We start from the raw sequence: 22,666 nt of genomic DNA, 5'->3' as shown, positions 1-22,666 counted from the left end.
ATATAAACAACAACACCTCTACCAATGGCATTTCTGTATTTTCTGTAAATGTTATAACATTGTATTTCTGCCATTGTATCATCAAAGGTATTGTCTATGTGAGTTTCAGAGATATTCCGAATATGAATGTCATCTGTTACGGGCAGCTCTGAACAGTTGAAACTGGAATTCAAAGAGCTGATTGACTCTCTGCTAGACACTATTAAAAGACCCATCATATCTGGCCCTGTGTCCTCTCTGAATCGTGGCATTGAACGCTTTAGCAGGATTCTTTCTCTTTACAACTGGCTACATGATTATTGCAGCTCAGTGGGTGTAACTTTTGTTGACAATTTTGATACCTTTTGGAAACAAAACACATTTTATAAGGAGGATGGGATCCACCCAAATCATTTGGGTTCCTGGATCCTTTCACAGCATTATAAGGCTACATTGAGACAATGACTTGTCAATGACCCAAGCCCAGCCCAGCTCAGAGTCATCATAATGCTTTAGCAAATGTATATTATACCAGGGGCATTTGTAGACACAATGTAAGTAACCTCATTTATGTCCCTCTAACTACCCTGAATGCCTCTGCTGATCCTACAGCTATTGTATGCACCAATCATGTGCCTATGAACCAGATGTATGCTGTTAGCACTGAGGCGGTGTGCTCTAGTAGGAAGTCCACTGTGTGCAACTCACCCTGCACTAACATAAATAACATGAGAATATCTACTCCTGCTAAGCTTCCCAGTAAAACAATGAAAACAAGCAAGCATCCCAGAAAAGTGCTCAAAATAGCCCACTTTAACATATGTTGTTTAAGAAACAAGGTTAATGAAATTAATAACTTGCTAGCCCTTCATAATGTCATTAAAACCCAGATGGTCTACGGTGGAATTGATGTCCTGGCGTGGTACATTCGGGAGCAGCATAGTAATGTCATTTACCTGAGCTCCGGGCTCTGTTTTTGCACCAGGAACAGTCACATTTCTTACCATGGAGCTGCCCAAAATCACCGCTGGCAAGAAGAACAAAGAAATCCATCCACTCCCACGCTTCACAGGATGGTGCAGGCCTCCGACAGATGGAGAAGTCCCTCTCGATCCAAAGCAGGGACAAAAGGTTGCTGACGTCAACTTCAAAATCATAGGGGAAGGAGTAGGGGTAATCACAGCATTTGCAGACAGAGGTACCCCCAACCCCCATTTTGTCCCGAAACAAGCATAATTGATACAGCTCCTACAGGGCTGGAACCATACATTTACTTCTCCAGACAAAGAGGGCTCCATTAGAAAACTCATCTGGGACTAACTTTGTTAGCTTGATGGCTAACGTTAGCAGCTTAGCTAGGCTAGTGGCTCTTTCAAGCAGACTTTAACCTAACAGTTAAGCGGGATTCCGTGACAAGAAATAGCGGCCCTAGCTGTTAAAAGCCAACCGCATCACGTAATCCATGCAAAAACAAGTTTGTTATTTATGTTTAACAAAATATTGGTTATGTTTCAGTTAAAATGTTTGTTGAGTGTTTCCAGTATACAGTGTTCAGCTGAGCACTCTGATGACGATGTAGAAACACAACCAGACTTGGGCCTCCACACACTTCATCAACCACATTGGTCTATTCTGATTGAGGTTATCTTCTGTGGAGGAGTCCTGTCCACTCTGGAAGGGGCCCGATGTGACAGGGTGGAGCTTAGCAGTCAATAGGAGGAATACTGGTAGGAAATAGCAAGACTAGAACAGGAAATATCAATTTCGAAACAGCAGATGAGTGAAGGGCTGCATACAGGGGAGAAAGTTTGTGGTTGACGTTTACTTCCCTGGTGGTGGTTGCTCCAAGTCTCTTACCGCTGGCTACATATCAGATGGAGCTTGGTGCTTATGACCACGGGCCGAGTGAATGGTTGGCTTCTCAGTTTAGAACAAAGGGGTTACAGGTTGTCCCTTGGTTTGGTCAATTCAGAGACTTTTGGCAGGAAGACATTACCTTAGTGTAGAGCAGTGAATTTGATAGTTTTGGTTTAAGACTGGTTTCTGGTTTTGAGAATGGCTTTATCTCAGAGTTAAGGGTCTCTGTAGTCAGGTTATGTAACTAAAGCTCTAGTATTTATACTGTACATATTGGCCTCTTTAGCCCTATCCCGAAGGCCCCTGCAAAAACCAGCATTTTCATCTATCTGAGTTCAAACACACAATGTGTCAAATGTCCAAAACGTGCATTACGGTGAGAATCATTGGGTTTTAAGGATGGTTTATGGAAAATAAAGAGAAAAAGTATAAAATAGATATTGGTGACTGAGATTTTTTCCTTTGTTACGACATAGACAACACAATAAATAATAATCCGCTTGCATTGGCCGACCAAGAGGTCAAGAGAGACAGCTGGTCCGGGACCAAAGTAAGATTGCTGTCTCCCTGGGAACATGTACACTAACATTCAAAAGTTTGTGGTCACTTAGAAATGTCCTTGTTTTTGAAAGAAAAGCATTTTTTTTGTCCATTAAAATAACATCAAATTAATCAGAAATACAGTGTAGACATTGTTTAAGTTGTACTTGACTATTGTAGCTGGAAACGGCAGATTTTTTTAATTAAATATCTACATAGGCTTACAGAGGCCCATTATCAGCAACCATAATTCCTGTGTTCCAATGGCACGTTGTGTTAGCTAATCCAAGTTTATCATTTTAAAAGGCTAATTGATCATTAGAAAACCCTTTTGAAATTATGTTAGCACAGCTGAAAACTGTTGGTCTGATTAAAGAAGCAATATTCTTTAGAATAGTTGAGTACCTGGTGCATCAGCATTTGTGGGTTTGATTACAGGCTCAACATTGCAAGAAACAAAGAAGAAGAAGGCCAGCATCCCGGAGTCGCCTCTTCACTGTTGACATTGAGACTGGTGTTTTGCGGGTACTATTTAATGAAGCTGCCAATTGAGGACTTGTGAGGCATCTGCAGGAGGATGCACATCCTGCAGGTCAAAGGCCAACGGTCCTCTCAGTTCCTCTACCACTAACACAACAACAACAACAAAAACACATACGAGCGAGGGCATACTGGAACTGGATATCTTGGCATGGCAGCCTAGAAGAGAATATCACTGAATGTGTTGTTATGTAACTCTTACGTGATTAAAGGCTGGGAACCAGAGATGGGGCAAAGTGTTCTTGATGGGAATGCTGCCTGGGCTCTTAGGAACAGATCGGAATGGGGTGGGGTGGCAGTAGTGGATATTTTATAGTGCTACCAAAACCAACCACTACAAATTACAAAAAGGAGAAAAAACAAACAGACTAAATACAAAATAACTTCAAAAGATTGGTGTCAGTATCAGTAATTAGACATACAATAACGATCAGACATACAGTGGCTTGCAAAATTATTCACCCCCCTTGGCATTTATCCTATTGTGTTGCTTGACAACCTTGAAGTAAAACGTTTTTTTTTATTTTTTTATAATTTGATTTCCACAACATGCCTACCACTTTGAAGATGCTAAATATTTTTTTGGGGTGAAAAAAACAAGAAATAAGACAAAATAATTGAAAACTTGAGCGTGCATTACTATTCACTCCCTCAAAGTCAATACTTTGTAGAGACACCTTTTGTAGCAATTACAGCTGCAAGTCTCTTGGGGTCTCTATAAGCTTGGCACATCTAGCCACTGGGATTTGTGCCCATTCTTCAAGGCAAAACTGCTCCAGCTCCTTCAAGTTGAATGGGTTCCATGGGGTACAGTAATCTTTAAGTCATACCACAGATTGTCAATTGGTTTGAGGTCTGGGCTTTGACTAGGCCATTCCAAGACATTTAAATGTTTCCCCTTAAACCAGTCGAGTGTTGCTTTAGCAGTATGCTTAGGGTCATTGTCCTGCTGGAAGGTGAACCTCAGTCCCAGTCTCAAATCTCTGGGAGACTGAAACAGGTTTCCTTCAAGAATTTCCCTGTATTTAGCACCATCCATCATTCCTTCAATTCTGACCAGTTTCCCGCCGATGAAAAACATCCCCACAGCATGATGCTGCCACCACCATGCTTCACTTTGAGGATGGTGTTCTCTGAGTGATGAGAGGTTTTGGGTTTGCGCTAGACATTTTCCTTGATGGCCAAAAAGCTCAAGTTTAGTCTCATCTAACCAGAGTACCTTCTTCCATATGTTTGGGGAGTCTCCCACATGCCTTTGGCGAACACCAAACATGTTTGCTTATTTTTTTCTTTAAGCAATGGCTTTTTTTCTGGCCACTCTTCTGTAAAGCCCAACTCTGTGGAGTGTACGGCTTAAAGTGGTCCTATGGACAGATATTCCAATCTCCGTTGTGAAGTTTTGCAGCCCCTTTCGCTGTTCACTTTGGTCTCTTTGTTGCCTCTGATTAATACCCTCCTTGCCTGGTCTGTAAGTTTTGGTGGGCAGCCCTCTCTTGGCAGGTTTGTTATGGTGCTATATCCTTTCCTTTTTTTAAATAATGGATTTAATGGTGCTCCGTGGGATGTTCAAAGTTTCTGATATTTTTTTATATCCCAACCCTGATCTGTACTTCTCCCCAACTTTGTCCCTGACCTGTCCCTGACCTGTTTGGAAAGCTCCTTGGTCTTCAAGGTACCGCTTGCCTGGTGGTGCCCCTTGCTTAGTGTTGTTGCAGACTCTGGGACCTTTCAGAACAGGTGTATATCTACTGAGATCATGAGATCATGTGACAGATCATGTGACACTTGATCGCACACAGGTGATTGCACACAGGTGGACTTTATGTAACTAATTATGTTAAGTTATTTTTTTATTTCACCAATTTGGACTATTTTGTGTATGTCCATTACATGAAATCCAAATAAAAATCCCTTTAAATTACAGGTTGTAATGCAACAAAATAGGAAAAATGCCAAAGGGGGTGAATACTTTTGCAAGGCACTGTATGCTATATATCAACAACAAACAGTTACCGAAAATCAAGGAACTAGCCTAAAATAGCCAATAGCTAGGACATAAACAGCCAATCTGTGCATTTTCACAAAACATATTATCAACTAAAATGCATGCAACCGGTAGCATTTTTCTGCCAGTGTAGTCTGTAGTGCTATAGTAGTGATGACAAAGGCAGTGTTTAGACAGGTAGTATATGAGGCCCAGGCTGACGCTACTATCTGTGTGTGAGATCTACTCTGGGCTGGGCCTACACTGGTCCATTGTTGTACATAGGGGGAGGGGTGGCCACACTGAAAGGGCCCTAATCTTATGGCCTGTGAGGTTAGGGGTTAGTGGGATGGTTTGGAGACTAGCAATAATAGTGGCTATGGAGGTCACAGGACTGCTTATGTGACAGTGTGACACACACACATGGCTATAAAGTCCCTTTCTTAAATAGTTTAACATTGGGATAATAACGGAGTTCACATTTCCAGGAGAACATAAAGTAATAAGAATATACAGTATTTCTCCTTCAGATGTATAATTAAGTCATTACCATGTCATTCCATTATCAAGTGGATAAACAGGGATCATTTGATAGGGACAAGTTCCTGTAACCGATTTACTGCCACTTAACACTGAGGAGTGTTGGGAAAGAAAGAGACAAGCCATGCATGTTCACTCTTTCTCTCCTCACTGCAAAGGAAGGGAACAGCAGAGATGGGCCAGTGGCATTCCTCTGAGGGAACATTTTGAACTAGCCAGACAGATTTGTGGCAAAACCTGTGGGACTACTCTCTCACTCTGTCTCAGTTTTGCTCTTTCTGTCTGTCTCCCCCTCTCTTCGTCTCTCCTGTATCTGCCAGATTGTTTCATAACAAGGCACCAGACCAGAGGCTTCTATTGAACTCCAAATTTGGCCTTTAGACTGCCACACCAGCTAGACAGACAGACATGTCACAATCTCATTCACTGTCATCATTACACTTCACTTCTTCATTAACTTCTCTCTCAGTCAGTCAGTCAGACAGAAATGTTACCTCTCAGCCAACTGACATTCAAGTGTTTACTAAAATATCTTGTTGCTGCCAGATCGGAGGTCACAAAGTGTGGTGAAAGTGGGTTGGTGTTGGTACAGACCTGGTCTGGTACTGTCTGGTGAAATGTGACAGTGATTCTCCATGGCTGAGGCTGGAGGTGTACCAGACATAGTTTAACCTTTCAAAGGCCAATATCGACTGCCAAACACTGGTCAAAACTATGAAACCAATAGATTTTAAAGCTGATACATATAAAGAATAATTTGTACTTTATGGCTGTATGCATCTAAAACAAGCCAGTCAGGATCAATCCAGCCTAAGAGACAGCAAATTTGACAAATAGTACCACTCTGCCATCTAGTGGATAAGAGTTAGAAATGCATCCACACAGTTATACTCATCTAACATGATTTCTCTTCAGCACAGTGAGTATCACTCAAATCTAGCATACATTTGTCATGACGTATACCTGACACTTGTCCCCCACAATAAAATCGTTGAAGGGACTCTGGATCTGTCTCTGTTAGTTCTTATTCGTTCGTACGTTAGTCACATGCAATATCTCAGATAGCACTGGGATGATTTAGATGACACTTGGGTGAATGATGCGTCTTGTCATTGAAATCCAGTATTTACAAAATTACGCTGATGGGCCCAAGGCAGGAGCGGGGGGCTGCATAATTTGTGGGGGACGACATTACTGTTACCTTGTTCATATTATCTTGACATTGTATACAGGAAATATTACATAATCATAAACCTTTGTGGAACATGAGCGGACAAGACACGATTTGGATCCAAATGTTCCATCTGTAAATGCTCTACAGAAGACCATACTATCAACAAACTGTTGATAAGCAACTGCTTGCGAAGGTTACAGTCAGAGTTAGGTTTAGAATAAGTGTCAGGGTAGGAGTTAAGGTTAGGGTTAGGATAAGGGTTAAGGGTAGAGCTAGGGTTAGTAGATAGTTGTAGAGCATCTACAGATGGGCTATCAAAATGAAGTGGTACATTTGAAACGTACATTATTAGATTTAAAAGTCATTTTAAATGTTATTGTACAGTGTAACAAATCAAGCACAAGAGAATATATAGCATTTTGTAGAGCAAATGATGCACAACAAACTAACTCTCAAACATGTCAACTGCATTTCAGTTGACTTGTAAAATGAAAGCATCTATTAGACAAGGTTAGTCAGTCAAATATTAACAGAGGCTATTCAAGTACTTGAAACGTATTAGTCTGATGTCAAAGGATAGGCAGTTGACATACTCTGTTCCTGGACGTTTACGGACAGTTTGTTACATCTACACTGGTACTATTAAACTAGTGTTGCCAAATGGATGAATAAACAGGACTTGTCTTTGATCTTCATTAAATGTACAGTGTAACTATGGGGCATTTCCGTGTAAAAGGACCCATGACCACCAACGTGAAGTTCCTGGGAGCATGTCAAATTATGTGTCACATGAAAGCTAAGTGTCTATCTATATTTTTTAATTAAGGCATACTGTAATATTTTCAACCATTTTCCATTCTAAAAATTAGGATTAAGCAAAGACTTTGATTTCAGGTCAAACAGATGGAAAAGAGGTCTTAGACACATCTACCAGAAAAACTCTTAAAAAGGTATTAGAAATGCATCAAAACCCAATAATGTTGAAGTGAAGCCCCCTGCCAACTAATATCAACACATACTTTGTTTTGGAGAAATTATTTGCATTCTGTAAGTTTTAGAAACATTTCCGTTTCCCTTGTAATTACATTACCAAAACCCCACATATCTTTAAAATATTCAGTAATTTCTCTTCTTCATGGAGGGAGGATTATGAAAGTTCACAGAAGTATCAAGTAAAGGTAGACCTACCAATTAGTTAGTGTTTTTACTGATATGAAGTCTGTTTAGGAATTATTAAGGGGTTAAAACTCAATTCTGTTACCAAATTGAATTGGCTACAATGATATAAATCATTGAAGTCACAAACCAGTTGGGTCACCAGCTACTGTCCTCCCTTCCACTGGCATACGTTTGTGTTCCGCTTATAACCGTTTTCTTTCTCTGTCTGTTGTCTGGTGGTCAAACCGCTCGCTCTCATGCTCCCTCTCTCTGCCGCTCTCGCTCTTCAGTTAATGTCACCTTTCCCGGCTCTAACTGACACTTACCATGACACCTACCACCTACTCTCTTTTCTATTTACTGTAACGAGCATCCTCACCCACTGAGCACCGACTGACACTAGACTTCCAAAAACGTTGAAAAGTTGTAACTCTTTGGTCTGAATGCCAAGCATCATGTCTGGAGGAAACCAAGCACCGCTCATCACCTGGCCAACACCATCCCTACGGTGAAGCATGGTGGTGGCAGCATCATGCAGTGGGGATGTTTTTCAGTGGCAGGGACTGGGAGACTAATCAGGATCGAGGCAAAGATGAACAGAGAAAAGTACAGAGAGATCCTTGATCAAAACCTGCTCCAGAGCGCTCAGGACCTCAGACTGGGGCAGAGGTTCACCTTCCAACGGGACAACAACCCTAACCACAGGAGTGGCTTCAGAACTAGTCTCTGAAAGTCCTTGAGTGGCTCAGCCAGAGCCCGAACTTGAACCCAATCAAGCATCACTGGAGAGACCTGAAAATAGCTGTGTAGCAATGCTCCCCATCCAAAAGAGCTTGAGAGGATCTGCAGAGAAGAATGGTAGAAACTCCCCAAATACAGGTGTGCCAAGCTTGTAGCATCATACCCAATAATATTCAAGGCTGTAATCGCTGCCAAAGGTGCTTCAACAAAGTACTGATTAAAGGATCTGAATACTTATGTAAACGTCATATTTCAATTTTTTACTTTTGATACATTTGCAGAAAAAAACAGTTTTTGCTTTAATTAACAATTTAATCAATTTTACAATAAGGCTGTAATGTAACAAAATGTGAAAAAGTCAAGGGGTCTGAATTCTTTCTGAATGCACTGTATATACTGTACTCTACTGTGCTGTCCAAACTCATGAAACATAGATGTCTATGATTGGTTCAGATTTTTTCAGATCATGTCAACATTATACCTTCCAAATCTTAGCTAGCAAGCTAGACAAGCAGTCATCACAAATCATGTCATCAATCTACTGGCAAATCCTTTTCAAGCCTTGTCATATGAAAATATATTATAGATAAAACGTATCGGCGCTCGTCGGCCATAAACATTACACAAGATCAAAATCGCAAATTCAGCAATGAGTGGTTTGGAAGGGATTTGTGGTTAACTGCAAACTTTGCAAAGCAATCACTATTTTGCTTCCCCTGCTATTCGGTGGAGAGGGAGTGTGGTCCAAGTCTGGGTTTAAGGGTCTCTTTTCCAAGCTTAAAAGGATAGCATTCACACGCAACACCATGTGCCAGAAAAGTAGTGTAGTAAGCTGTTAGTTGCCCATGTGCCTCACCCTAATAATTTGGTCCCTTTCCCCCTCAGAACCTACTGTTCTGACTTGGTGGTGCATATCTAGCCTATAGCCTGTTTTAGAGAAATTACATCATCAAATATTGTAAGAGGTTTCATTGTCTGCTCATATACCCCTTTATTTATCCAACGGATCTGACTCGGTGTACAGGGAGAATACTGTCAGAACGGCCCATGTTCTGAATACTGTAGCTGTACATTTCAAAAGTGCTGAATAAATAGTTATATTGACTACGTCCGTCTTAGCTCTCTCCTTAATATCTTAATCGAAATTACGGATTGCCTCTTATCCGCTAATCGTTCCCTCATGCCATAGTTTGTACATCTCAATTGTCAGCAGAAACCACATTTGTTTAAGCAAGTCAGCCATATCAGCTATGGTTTTTTTTTAAAGGCAGTAAATGAAGCTAAATAAACTGTTTCGCTGCCAGGCTCTGCTGATATCCAGGTGTAGTGGCAGTAAGGATAGTTTCAATGGTGCTGAAAAGAAAGCTCTGCTGTTTAGACAGATTTATGTATGCCCTAACAGTTTGTGGGCACCGTCTGTCACCGTTATAGTGCAATTAATGTATTGTTTAGTGTTGTGGCTTTGCTGGCATGCATTCCAAAATTTTGGGGGGTTTGCCCCACCAAGATTTACATGCTAAAATTGACACTGGTGTACCTATTCAGGATACATCACCATGAAGACAATGATATTCATAATCCATAATTATGCATTTCTGTATAATATAGATCAGGGATGCATCTTTCCCTTTCAAAGACGATTCAATACGTATCAGAGCCTATGTATCTAGATACAATACAGGAACCATACCTTTTAGTTTGAAACGCTTCAGTGCGATTCAGTTTGAGTAGAGAATGAATCAACGGGATTTGGTTTGATGTGAAATGATTTAATGCACTAACATTTGTTGCATGAACACACATTTTCCAGTATATATACATGCAAATCTGGTTCTGATGGAGCTCGTGAGCTGGGCCTCTGAGCTGGGTCTGTCTGAGCAGACTTATGTAGGCACCTGAGCTGAGCCATAAAGGAGGCTAGGCATCGACCATCCCACTACCACTATCAAATTAGTGGGGCAATATCTAAAAATTCATTGATTGTGTAGAACTACCAAAACTATTGCTGAAGGTGAACCTGAACAGTCAAAATAAAGGATATTGTAAGGCTTGTTCACCGGGTATTTTTTTTTGTATTCATGAATTTAACCTTTACTTAACTAGGCAAGTCAGTTAAGAACAAATGTCTTATTTACAACGACGACCTACTTGTAAAGCCCCATGGCCAAACCCTTCCCCTGCTATTCGGTGGAGAGGGAGTGTGGCCCATGTCTGGGTTTAAGGGTCTCTTTTCCAAGCTTAAAAGGATAGCGTTCACACGCAACACCACTACTTTTCTGGCTTTTCTGAGACTCCTATTCTTTTCTGAGACTCCTAATTTTCACTTTAAAATGTTTGCTAAACAAAAAACATTGATTTCAAAGTTTAACAAAGCACACAACATGATGCACTGATTACTTTTAACATTTTACACAGAACATTTACATTTACATTACATTTAAGTCATTTAGCAGACGCTCTTATCCAGAGCGACTTACAAATTGGTGCAAACACCTATGACAACCAGTGGAACAGCCACTTGCATCTAAATCTTGTTGGGGGGGGGGGAGAAGGGGGGTGAGAAGGATTACTTACCCTTACTTACCCTATCCTAGGTATTCCTTGAAGAGGTGGGGTTTCAGGTGTCTCCGGAAGGTGGTGATTGACTCCGCTGTCCTGGCGTCGTGAGGGAGTTTACTGAAAGAACTGTGCAGATGCAATGTTTAGTAACATAATTATAGTAAAATCTCCCTAATTTCTTTTTATCCGACCAAGTTGACCAAAAACGGTTAAATATCTGCTCCGAGTTAAGATGCAAAGATGTCAGAAAGAATGGAGTGTCAGGTATGACATGACACATTGACCTTGAACAAAAATATTTTGGTTATTAAACTACAGTAGGTGAAGTGGATTTACATCCGGTAACGAAATTACTGTAACGGAATTAAATAGGGATGTAACATTCACCAATATGCACCGGTCCCTGATTTTAATGTTTAATTAAGATACACGTGCATCGGTCTGCGAACCCCAAACAGATCCAAATGTAGCATGCATTGGTCAAATGATACACATCGACGGTTCATATTACTTTCTTTCTACCTTCCCGAAAATATATAATATTTTGTGACAACTGATGCGTCCTCTTCTTCAGTGTCGAACTGCAAGTGTTGACCGCCATTGATCCCCAAGCAATATCATATAGCCTGGTCAAATGGGCTCTGTGCCCAGCTTCGTGCGCTGACCAACGCGAGGTATGTGGCCCGTTCCTGATCTTGCACATCTGCGTTGCACCTTCAGCATTCAAATGGTAAAATCGCTTGCGTGATATTGGGCTTGTCACGGTGTGCGCTACTGGTGGAGAAGTCAGGTGCAGGAGAGCAGAGAGTTGTGAACAGGCGCACACTTTAATAAGACAGAGGCAAATAAAACAGACAGACGCCACTGCGTCAAAACCTCCAGCCAAAGGTAAAAGTGCTATGCGCGAAACTGTCACAAAAATTGAGCAAATGTTGAACAAAAAACATCCCTCGTGAAAAGTCACGGAATAACGGGGGAAAACCCAGCCTGGCGCGTACACACGAACATGTAACAAAAACAATTTCACACAAAGACATGGAGGGGAACAGAGGAATAAATACATGCAGTGTGATTAGGGAATGAAAACAAATGGAACAATTGAAAAATGGAGCGGCGATGGCAAGAAAGCCGGTGACGTCGACCGCCGAACGCCACCCAAACAAGGAGAGGAGCCGACTTCGGCGGAAGTCGTGACAGGGCTTTATTAGTGGAGTGACAACCGGTCATTTGCTAGCTTTATTTTTATTTAACATTTTTAATCTATGGGCTGTTGAAAATTGTGTTTTACCGGAATAAATGTAAACTACAAGAGACAAGTCACATCTGGCTATACCTAAAGCTTCGAACACACCGACAGTGTATTTGCGCGAAATAGTACGCAGCATCACCTGGGTATTTAAAAAAATATTTGTTTAAATTGAACTAGGCATGTCATTATTATTTACAATGAGGCCTACCCCTGCCAGATGTGATATAGCCTGGATCCGAACCTGGGACTGTAGTGACGCCTCTTAGAACACTGCACCACTCAGGAACTTTTGTATGCAGCAGAAGTTCAACATTCACCTTCAGCTACCATTTATGTCAAGCCGTCTACGCATACAGTTTGACACATATGTTTGATAAATCCAACGTATGCACCACACCGAACGCACTGCGACTGCCTCTGCAACGCAATGCTGCAAGGCATGTTCTGTGTAAAATGTTAAAAGTAATCCGTGCATAGTGTTGTGCGCTTTGTTAAACTTTGAAATCACTGTTTTTTGTTTAGCAAACATTTTAAAGTGAAAAATAGGAGTCTCAGTGTAAAACCATTACCATGGAATTGCCCTTTTCTACCATCTAGTGGTTATAATCCTCAGCATCATGGTTGTAGTGTATGGGCAATGTATGGTTGGTTGTGGTACAGCATATTATGATAATCATGGATGACAATATTTACTCAGATGTGTTTAGCTGCCTACTTCAACCCATTGTTGTTTACTTAAGTGACTGAGTAAATCCTGTAAACAACAATGGATTCCGGTAAATCTGAGCCCTTCACTGAAATTGTCATTACATTTTTTTGGTTAACAAAATGCATCCTTCATCATTTCCAAATTTCAAACAAGCAGTACACTACAAACTACCATAAAATAAAATAAAATAATTGACACTATTACTGAAAGTCACGACTAACAAAAACTCCAACAAAACATTGTCAGAATACTTTCTTTGATGGACTTCTTGTCATTGTTGTGGCTAAGTAAAAGTCAATTACTCAATGATATTTTTCCTTTAACTTTATTGAACACAATTTCTGACAGAATGCAAAGTCAAACGGTTTTTTTTTGTCGGTTAGTACTCAGTATTTACACCAGTGACAGTGGAAAGAGAGGTGGTACCAATGTTTCACTTAGTAAAAATCTGTATACAAGAGAGAAGGCCCCAAAAGCAGGGAATGGTGGGTAAGAATGAGAATGGAGGTCTCTGGGAAACATCTTGGTGGGGAAAACGCCCTTATCTGACTCAATGTCACATTACCAACTTTTGTTTGGCTATCGGAGTAAGAGACTCCAAACCTCGTTGGATTGCCTGGGCAATGTTCAGCAGGTCACAACATTGGCCAACATTCAGATAGAAATGTACGATGTAGAACCTATCTTTATATAGACTAAGCAATCACGTAATCTCTAATCATGGCAATTCTATCTGCAACATTCCACAATGTTTTCGTACTGAACATGGCCCTAGACTCCATTCAAATACTTGAAAAAACGCTTCCGTACTTCCTGTATTCCTTGAAATAAACTGGCATGCTTGGTGAGGTGGAAGCAATACGGTGACACCTCACTTTCACCAAGCCAACGGTGTCAGGTGAGTGGTTACTTTCAGGAAGTCAGAGAGAAAGAGGGTTTTTCCCTTTCTCATGGCATTTCTAAAGTTTTTGAAAATCGTTTTTTTTGTTCCCCCGACTTCTTTCCTGAAATAAGTTTCATGGCACAGTACACTAATGAAAATGTCAATGTAAACGTACATAGGAATTGGTCCCACATTATCATAGCATTTGAACATACAGGTCAAAAGCCACAGCAGTCCAGCTTTTTTGGGGTCAAGAGAAACCCATATCTTTTTTTTTATTACATGGTTAGGAATGGTTTATACACATTTAATCAGAAACTGTGTCATTTGAACACACCTCTTTACATTACAGAGCCTTGTGGAGTAAAAGCACTTGATGTCTATTTTGAAGAAAACAAAAAAGTTCGGAACAGACAGTTTACAGAACACTTCAAAAGATCAATGTACAACAGATAAAGCCTTGGTCAATTCCTTTTTCAGGAACCTTTCAGTGCTGCCACACCAATGAAATCCAAGATAAGAGTACATTGCATGCTTGTTTCAGGTCAAGAAAAAAACAAATTTTCCTTCATTAATGATGTTCGGTTTTGAAGACCAACCATGACTGCAAGTCATTTGAGCCAATTGGGATTGGAAATATTTGATCATGTCCAAAGTTGTGTTTGTGTGAAACAACTTTTGGTGTAGTGATCATGAGTTAATCATTGGAATGGATCTTGTTTTTCCTTGTTTGTTTGGGGATAACATTTTATTTTGCATTAGTCACATGGAGAACCAGTGAATGAGGAGCCTTGTGAAAACGATGTGGACACAACTGACCACCTCCATTTTCACCCCCCCCCCAGCTGAGTTTATGCACTAACACAATGACGCAGCGGTTTAGTCATTTCACAGTTTACAAACCAGTTACATTGTCAGTACTCTTCCTGTGTGTTTTCCTTGGACTGTGTAGTGAAGGAATGGCAATGGACAGAACTAGGACACGAAACCTTATGCTGTCACCTCCTAGAACAGGCAGACACTGAGCAGGATGGAACGCGTGCTGCCATTTTGACGTTTCAGAAGGCACCGTCTTCTTATTTTGTTTTCTTGTTTTCGTCTGCTCATTGCTTTCATGGTTTTTCATTGAACTTTTTTGTTGTCTGTACTATTAGCTATACCTTTCACAACCAAACTATGCATATTTTAATTCTATGACAAAGAACACGTATTCACACTAGGATATTCACGCATTCACAGTGCACAAGCTTGCAGTCTAAAGTATGAGAAACGCTGTACAAAAAGGTCAGATTTCATATTTTTTTGATTTGACCAAATCCACACCGGAGTACTATGGCTTAAATAAGAAATGTATAAATCCGGCCATTACATTTGTTTATATGCATAAAATATGCTGAAAAACACAAAACATACATTTTTATTCCCTTGCATTTTGAGATGAAGCCCAATCAATCACTAAATTGGAAGTGCTGTTCGCAACAGGCACAGTATTCTGAAGTTATGGGACAAAGCCATCAAATGGGGGAATAAATAAGACTGTTTCTAGGCTATTTTAAGGACTTCTGTTCATACATTCAGCTGCTACCACTCATATCCGGCCTTTGATTACATCATTCTCCCATAAGCCATGCTACTCTGTATGCCCGTCTCTTCCTGTGACCCCTTGGGACCTGCAACATTTCCGGGGTTAAAGCTGAGCCCTGAAACCCCTGGAGTGGAACAGGTCCACAGCTCATCTAATAGGATCATTCATTAAGAAGATATAGAGGTGTGTGTATTTGTGTGTTAGAGAAAGTGTGTTCATATATTTGCCAAAACAAATTAATCAAAACATTTAATCTTAGAGACAATAAATTGCGTAACGCTAACCGCCAACTCCGACCTCTATAACTGTGGAATAAACATTGTCTTTCTGCTGTGTCTTCTTTTGTTTTTGTTGTGTCTACACAATCTTGGGACAGAGTTAACACAATGTAAACATTCAAGAACAAAAATAAAACAAAAGACAACCACATATGAAAAAATATGCTCTCTCTAGTTCTCAAATTATACATGAAAAATAAAGATACAATAACATGCAGTTAATTCTGCACATTATTTAAACACACAACAAAACATGAAAAAAGTACCCAAAAATCCATTAGCAGTGGAAATAACGATGGCATTACTGCATAACAAAAGAGAACATAACTGGAAATAGTGTGTGGGTCAGGTGTGTGCACATCGTAAAGGCATTGTTCTGAAGTAAAGCTACAACTCCCATGGTTATCTGTGCCAATGATACTTAGCTTCTGTCCTATTTAAAAGACTGGTGAAGTTGATGTTACATATAAAAGGAGGTCAAGGAGAGTGAACTAGAGGTAAGGATTTTCCTTCACGTGAACACAGAGAAAATGACAAAAGGAATAACAGATAAAGAAACACTAAAGCGGGTGCATTAGGTCTTATTCCCGCTCTACATGTCTAACAAACTCATCTTTTGCTCGGAGAACTCATAGAAGACACTGAAGAAAAACACCCTTTTATTGAGCTTTTTGTTGTTTGACGGAGTGGTGTGTGACATTTTCTTTCCCTCTGGAGGTCTGTGACCGTGGTGCACCCGACCCCCTCCCTTCTCGCTGTCGGGATCATGCTTTGCTCTCGTTGCCATTTGTCTTTGCAGCTTCGTTGGGGACTGTCTTAACCTCAGACAGGGCTTTCTTCACCTCAGACAGGGCTTTCTTCACCTCTGTCGCTGTCTCCGGGGCTGTACTTTTATCGCCTGTCATGATTTTACCGCTGAAAGGAAGGAGAGAACCACACAAAAAGAGAGATTCATTAAGTGATGAATACCAATCTCTTGCAGCACACAACTGTCTGTTCTAAGCGGCATTTCGTCTTAAAAAAAAGAAGGGAAAAAAACAGTTGCTTCAGGTTTTTGAGGCAACGTGTAGCCCCTGGAACCAAATGCATTTCACACATAACAGGATCTGCTCTGCTATCCTATCCCGACATCAAAGACGGTCACGCAGATGTCACAGCCGTTTCACGGGAGAATGCATGGTTATATTATATTGAGAGAGCAGAGATACAGTACATGAGGGAACGGCACACTGGAACAGAACATCAATACGAAGCAACACTGGGAGGCGGTACAGATGGTCTGACTCGAAGGAGGAGCAAATGATGAATGGGGAGAAATGGAGAATGGAGAAAAAACATCCAACATTAAGTCAATGACTGTTCTACATAACATCCACTTCAAGACTGAAACAAAATGACACCTCATTGTCGTTTATCCCTTTGGTCTGGTGGTCACTAAATGTGTCACTGATTACTATCTTTCATTCTATCCAAAAGTGCAGTAAAGTACATAAGCTTTGTGACTGGGCCAGACATTTTCTCCTAGTCGTGCAGTTTCACAAGTCATGCAAATCGCACTTTGATAATTAAATGAAATGAAGCCTAACTTGTAGCTCATCAGATGTGACAGAGCAGTCTAGTCCACTTCACAGCAAATTGCTTTTCCCTCTATGATTAGTCTGGGGTTAGTTTGTATTGATTGACTGTCAAGGGAAAAAAAACTAACTTTTGGGCCTGTATCTGTCAGCCTAATCATAAATGCTAATGAATGATCAAAAAGGATAAAGCTGTAGAGCTGAGAATTCTGGAGTGAATTGGCATAAGTCTTCATTGGCGCGTTGTGCCTCAGTTGACCTATGCTTTTCATCAACCTCTGGTACCGTGCCTTCCTGTTCAAATTATATTCTTCAAATAAACACTTCAGGTGATGAATAATGACTATGGGCTAGATAATGAGGATGGACTTGGCCTCTCTCTGGTAAGAACTAAGCCCGAGGACTCCCAAGCTAACTGAGTAGTACGGTACTCTGTACGGCAAAGAACCATGTTGGAGCATTTCACCTACCATGGCATCGTATCGTACCTGGGAAACCATCTATTCTACTACCAGGGTGACTCATTGGTGAACAGCTCCTGTAGAAAAGGGCAGTGACAGAGTCAACAAGGAACTGGGGTAACTGATGATTGCTGATAAAGACGTGAGTCTCCATTAGTGACAGATGCATTGTGGGTCATTATGGCGGCCTCAAAGCGAAAAGGGTCTTAGGTTACTATCTACACCATCCGCCGGTGGACTGGGCTTTGTTGGAGTCCACCGGGATCTGGCTCCTACTGTCACCCAGACTCCACAAAAGGTAACTGATCCCAGAGATTTGGGCTTGATCACTACAGCAGCAGGACTTCCATTACCTTGTCCATAATAAACCTCTCTGGGAGGACTGCTGCTGCTGGCCACAGTGGGTGACTGCCCGGCTGGCTATGCGTGTTTCAAGACCACCACCCACCGCCTTGCGGCTCAGCGGGGATTAGTAGCATCAGTGAAAATGTGCTTTCCTCTTTGGCAGGGTCAGGGCCAAAGCACTCTGCCGGCCACTGTGAAAGAGTGGGAAACCTCAGGCCACCTTCAATCTGGCAAGGAAAGGACTATTACAGTGGATATTTTGTCACCTCAGGGGTAGCGTTCCCTGTCAGACGTCTGGTGCTGTATCGCCCTGCGGTTGAACGTGTCAGAGTAGCATCCTCATGAAATGGCCAGGTTGGCTGCCGCAGGAAGTTATAGGGTCATTGATCTCAGCACTGACTGACCTTGGCAGTAGAGAGTAGCACAGGAATGGTATCAACGGGGACAAATAAAGTTTGTGTAGCAAAACAACCACCAAAACAAATAGCAAGTCAGGCAAATTAGCTGTTAGACCAGGGGTGGGCAATTCCAGTCCTCGAGGGCCTGAACCACAGCTAACACACCTGACTCCAATAATCACCTAATCATGACTTTCAGTTTAGAATGCAATTTGATTAATCAGTTGTGTTTGCTAGGGATGGAGAAAAAGTGTCACACCAATCAGGCCCCTGTGGACTGGAGTTGCCCATCCCTGTGCTAGACAATGAAGATAAACTGGGAGCCTGAAAGGCTTTTCTCCACGAATCCTGCTAAGGTGACATAAACGTAGCTAATTAGGGTAACGGCCTTGGATAGCTATACAAGTGTAGTGTTGTTATCGCCTGGAGGACAAACTGCCATTGACAACCATGATCATTGATGACAGGGTCTGTTAAGCAGCCTGGCCTTAGCCAGGGCAGGGGAAACTAGGCTAGCCTGGTCTGGACTGGCTGGAGGGTGAACTCTGCCCCTGTTGCTATGGGAACCTTGGTGTGGATAATATTGGGAGGCAAGGAAGATAAATCTCAGTGGAACTCGATATCTGTCCAATATAACGATATAATGGATGAAAACAGAGGAACCGAGTAGTTGTCTGTTTGTTAGCACCCAGATGTGGAGGAGCAGTTACATCTGCCAGCTGCACTTTACTGTAGCTACATGTCAACTGGAGGGGAGAGCTGTGTGTGTGTGTGTGTGTGTGCTCACATGTCAGCTGGAGGGGAGAGCTGTGTGTCTGTGTGTGTGTACAATGCTGTGGGGGGCCAAATCATCCTGCAGTCCCGCAGTTTCATTCTGCCTTAATATATAAACAGTCCTCCATTCTGAGATGGGAGAGTGTAGCGGCTCTGTTTGCTTTCTGCACTGATTAAAGCAGTTCGCACATGGGGCCCTGGGCTCAGGGCTGACAGCAGCAGACATAGAAGCATGAGCCCAATACTCAAAGGCAGCAAAGGGAGGTGAGGAAGGGGGGCGAACAAACCGTTGAGCAACGAAAAGAGAAGGGGGAGGAAGAAACAAAAGTGTCTTGTAAATATTTGAATAGTCCCCATTCCTGTTCATGCCCTGTGGACATCTATGTTTGCAGCCAAGTTCGGCAGGTCCCAGGTACTAAAGAGGCTGGTGTTTATGCATGCCCGCCACAGCCAGAATGCAGATAAACTAAGTGCCTATGTTTTGGCTGAGGGGAACCATGGGAAAAGCAAGAGGGAAAAGCATGGGAAATGGGGAAAGCAAGAGCCCAATGGGCTTTCAAACATTGATGATCCGAGGGTGTCCAAGGTCAACCTCTTAGGGGTGGCCTTCGAAACCAGCCTTCAGGGCTGTCTGTCAAACAAGTCGGACAGCTAAGTCAAATAAAAGTACCATCTAAGGACTGTCCACATAACAAGGCTGGCATAGTCTAACACTAGTCCTTTGAATGTACAGAGGGATCAGTATTCTGTAGCACAGCCTGCGGAGGAGAATATTCTACCTCCGCAGGAGAGGAACAAGGTGTCCTCAGTGGACAAGCTCAGGAATCTAGTAAGCCTGTAAGATGCCTGGCAAGACTGGTTGGTTGTCGTGTGGCAGACAAATCACTGTGGAGCCCGGGGAGGAGGAGATGCGTCAGACCTGCTAGACTTATGAAGATATATCTGCCCGTTCAAGAGTCATGTTTCATCATGCCGATGACGAGAGCCCCATTGCCACGAACGGATACATTAAGTCCTGACATTCATCACTGATCTCTGTTTTATGTTTGGGGTGTTATGGGTGAAAAGCATGGGACAAGAGAGAGGGTGCAATCGGAGCAAGCTCCTGGAATACCGCTCTACAGAGCTCGCCTGATCATCCTTAGGGTTTGCCTGAGATAAGACTGAAATGTACGAGCTTCCGCCGAGAACAAAGCCCTTTCATACGGCGCTGATCGAAATGGCTTTGTATTGTTGCGAAGAAAGATTGTTTTCAGGAGATAACAACCGCAGAAATGATTGTGGCAGTAATATCAGGACCATAATTCCGTCGTATCTATCAGATTTGGTAAAACTTCTGATGTGAGAGAGAGAGAGAGAGAGAGAGAGAGAGAGAGAGAGAGACCATCACTATGAGAACAGGACATAGTAGGAGGTGGTGATAGAGGGTGAGCGAGGACAGACACAGTAAAACAGACTAGGAGGAGGAGGAGGGGGGGGTCATACTCGTCCTGGGCGGGTGCAGCAGTGGAGTCTGCCGGGGCCTTGGAGCCTTTGCCTGGGGCATCAAACACATCCTTGGCCAGGCCGTCTATCTGTAAGTCCTTATTCTGACTGCTGGTGGCGGAGGGGCTTTGGACAGACTCGGGCTGGCTCTGTGGTGCGGCATCGGCTGTGGCAGAGGGGGGGTTGGAGGGGACCTTGACTGGCTTTGAGGATGGGGCTGTGGGGGTCGAGGGCTTGGGGTGAGACGAGGGTGTGGCTTTAGGAGCCTCGCTGAGGTCAACGAGGGGAGCTACGTCAGATTGGGTGGCACGCTGGGAGGCGGGGGTGCTAGGTTTGGCCGTGCTGGACTGGGGGACGGGGGCAGGTTTGCTTTTAGGGGAGGTTTTGGGGGCAGTTTTGGACTCAGCTGGGACAGGGGTTGGGGCAGCTGCGCTGGAAGTGAGAGTGGTGCTCTCGCTAGCTGGGCTGTTCTGGGTTGTGCTAAAGCTCTCAGTGACAGGTTCAGAGTTAGTGGCGACAGAAGGGAGCAAGTCCACCACCGTGGCGGTAGTGTCAGCAGCGGGCCTGTGAAGAGAGGAAAGCAGGAAAGAGAAGAGCCATCGAGCCGCAAGAAGGTGAGAGGAAAAAGAGAGCAGGGAGGGGTAGGGGGGTGAGGCCAAGGCACAGACAGACATCCAGAGTGAGTGCTACATGCAGTGATAAAGCAAAGAACTAGAGATTCAAAATGTTAAAGTGGAGTGAGGTTTTGACATAGACACCATCTTAAGCAAACTAAAGAAAATTAAATCAAAACAGGTGCCTAAGGGTTCAGGGTCCAAGTTATTAAATGTTCGAGGCTGTTAGTACAACAACTATTTTTTCTACCATCAGTGTAAACAACAAACATCCGAGCACATCTTCAGTATCAGGTTTTGATGTTCCATTCTCCCATTATTTGAACAATTAGTTTAGCCAATATGTCAGCAAACACATGATCAAAACACTCAACTGCTGTCATTATGGAATAAGAAGTATGTTTTATGCATAGACATATTACAGGATTAGTATGGGTTTGCCAGTGTAGGGCAACCCCAGAGCAGGGGGTCTACCCACAGCCAGTGCTGAGTACTCACTCAGGCTCAGTCAGAGGGGTGGTCTCGTTAGGCTCTGTAGGCCCCCCTCCTTCATGGTTAGGAGTGCGCTCCTCCTCCGTCCTCACCTCCACAATGGGCCCCTTGGACTCATCCTTCCTGTAATGGGAAAAGTATTTTAAATAAATGCTGGTGCAGTGCAAGCACATTGTAGTGAGTCATTTTTGTTTTAAAAATCCTGCACTTCTGCCCTGTCAAACTGTGGTCCGTTGTCTGAGAGCAGCTACTGTGGGATGCTGGATGAACAGGACACTCAAATTGCATACAGCATTTCAGAGAGAAGAGCAAGGGATCCAGGGAGCAGATAAGAAGAGAGACTCACGTGAACGCCGCCTTGCCCTCCTCGAGGTCCTTGCTCTTGGCTCCGGGTCCAGACTTGCCGCAGAAGTTGACGGCAATGCACATGACGAGGCCGCACTTGTTGAGGAAGTAGCAAGTGACGTCTACACCCACCAGCAGCAGCACAAAGACCACAATGAGGATCCCCACGATGGCCCCTGTGCCTAGGCCTGAGCCGCTATGCATAGTGTCTGGAACGAAGGAGAGGGAAGGACGAAGGGAGGAAGAGAGAGAGAGTAATAGAGACCGAAAGCGTGGAGAGAAAGTTAGAGAGGGTTGGAGAGAAAGTTGGAGGGAGGAAGAGAAACGGGGAGAGAGGGAGTTAAAGAGAACGTTGGAGAGAGAGGACGAGATAGAGACAGAGAAACGTTGCATTAGGGTCAG

General features: G+C 42.7%; 1 protein-coding gene across 10 annotated transcripts in view; it reads right to left on the bottom strand.

The window, feature by feature from the left end:
• Positions 1-13,339: 13,339 nt before the first annotated feature.
• The window catches only part of LOC118391049 (neural cell adhesion molecule 1-like), a 320,476-nt gene continuing 311,149 nt past the window's right edge, over positions 13,340-22,666 (bottom strand). For 7 of the 10 annotated variants that reach the window (XM_035782008.2, XM_035782012.2, XM_035782015.2 and 4 more), the window contains 4 exons: positions 22,266-22,473; positions 21,926-22,042; positions 20,814-21,377; positions 13,340-16,691 (listed from right to left, as the gene is read on the bottom strand). In XM_035782008.2, the coding sequence (XP_035637901.1) occupies positions 16,541-16,691; positions 20,814-21,377; positions 21,926-22,042; positions 22,266-22,473 (1,040 nt within the window). In that variant the 3' untranslated portion in view covers positions 13,340-16,540. The remainder of the gene's footprint in view (positions 16,692-20,813; positions 21,378-21,925; positions 22,043-22,265; positions 22,474-22,666) is intronic. The other 3 variants (XM_052457770.1, XM_052457773.1, XM_035782020.2) reach the window with 1 other exon arrangement.

Source organism: Oncorhynchus keta, chromosome 12, assembly GCF_023373465.1.
Source record: "Oncorhynchus keta strain PuntledgeMale-10-30-2019 chromosome 12, Oket_V2, whole genome shotgun sequence".
Lineage (NCBI taxonomy): Eukaryota > Metazoa > Chordata > Actinopteri > Salmoniformes > Salmonidae > Oncorhynchus > Oncorhynchus keta.
Note: the sequence above shows the minus strand (reverse complement) of the source record. Positions and strands in the feature narration are given on the sequence as shown.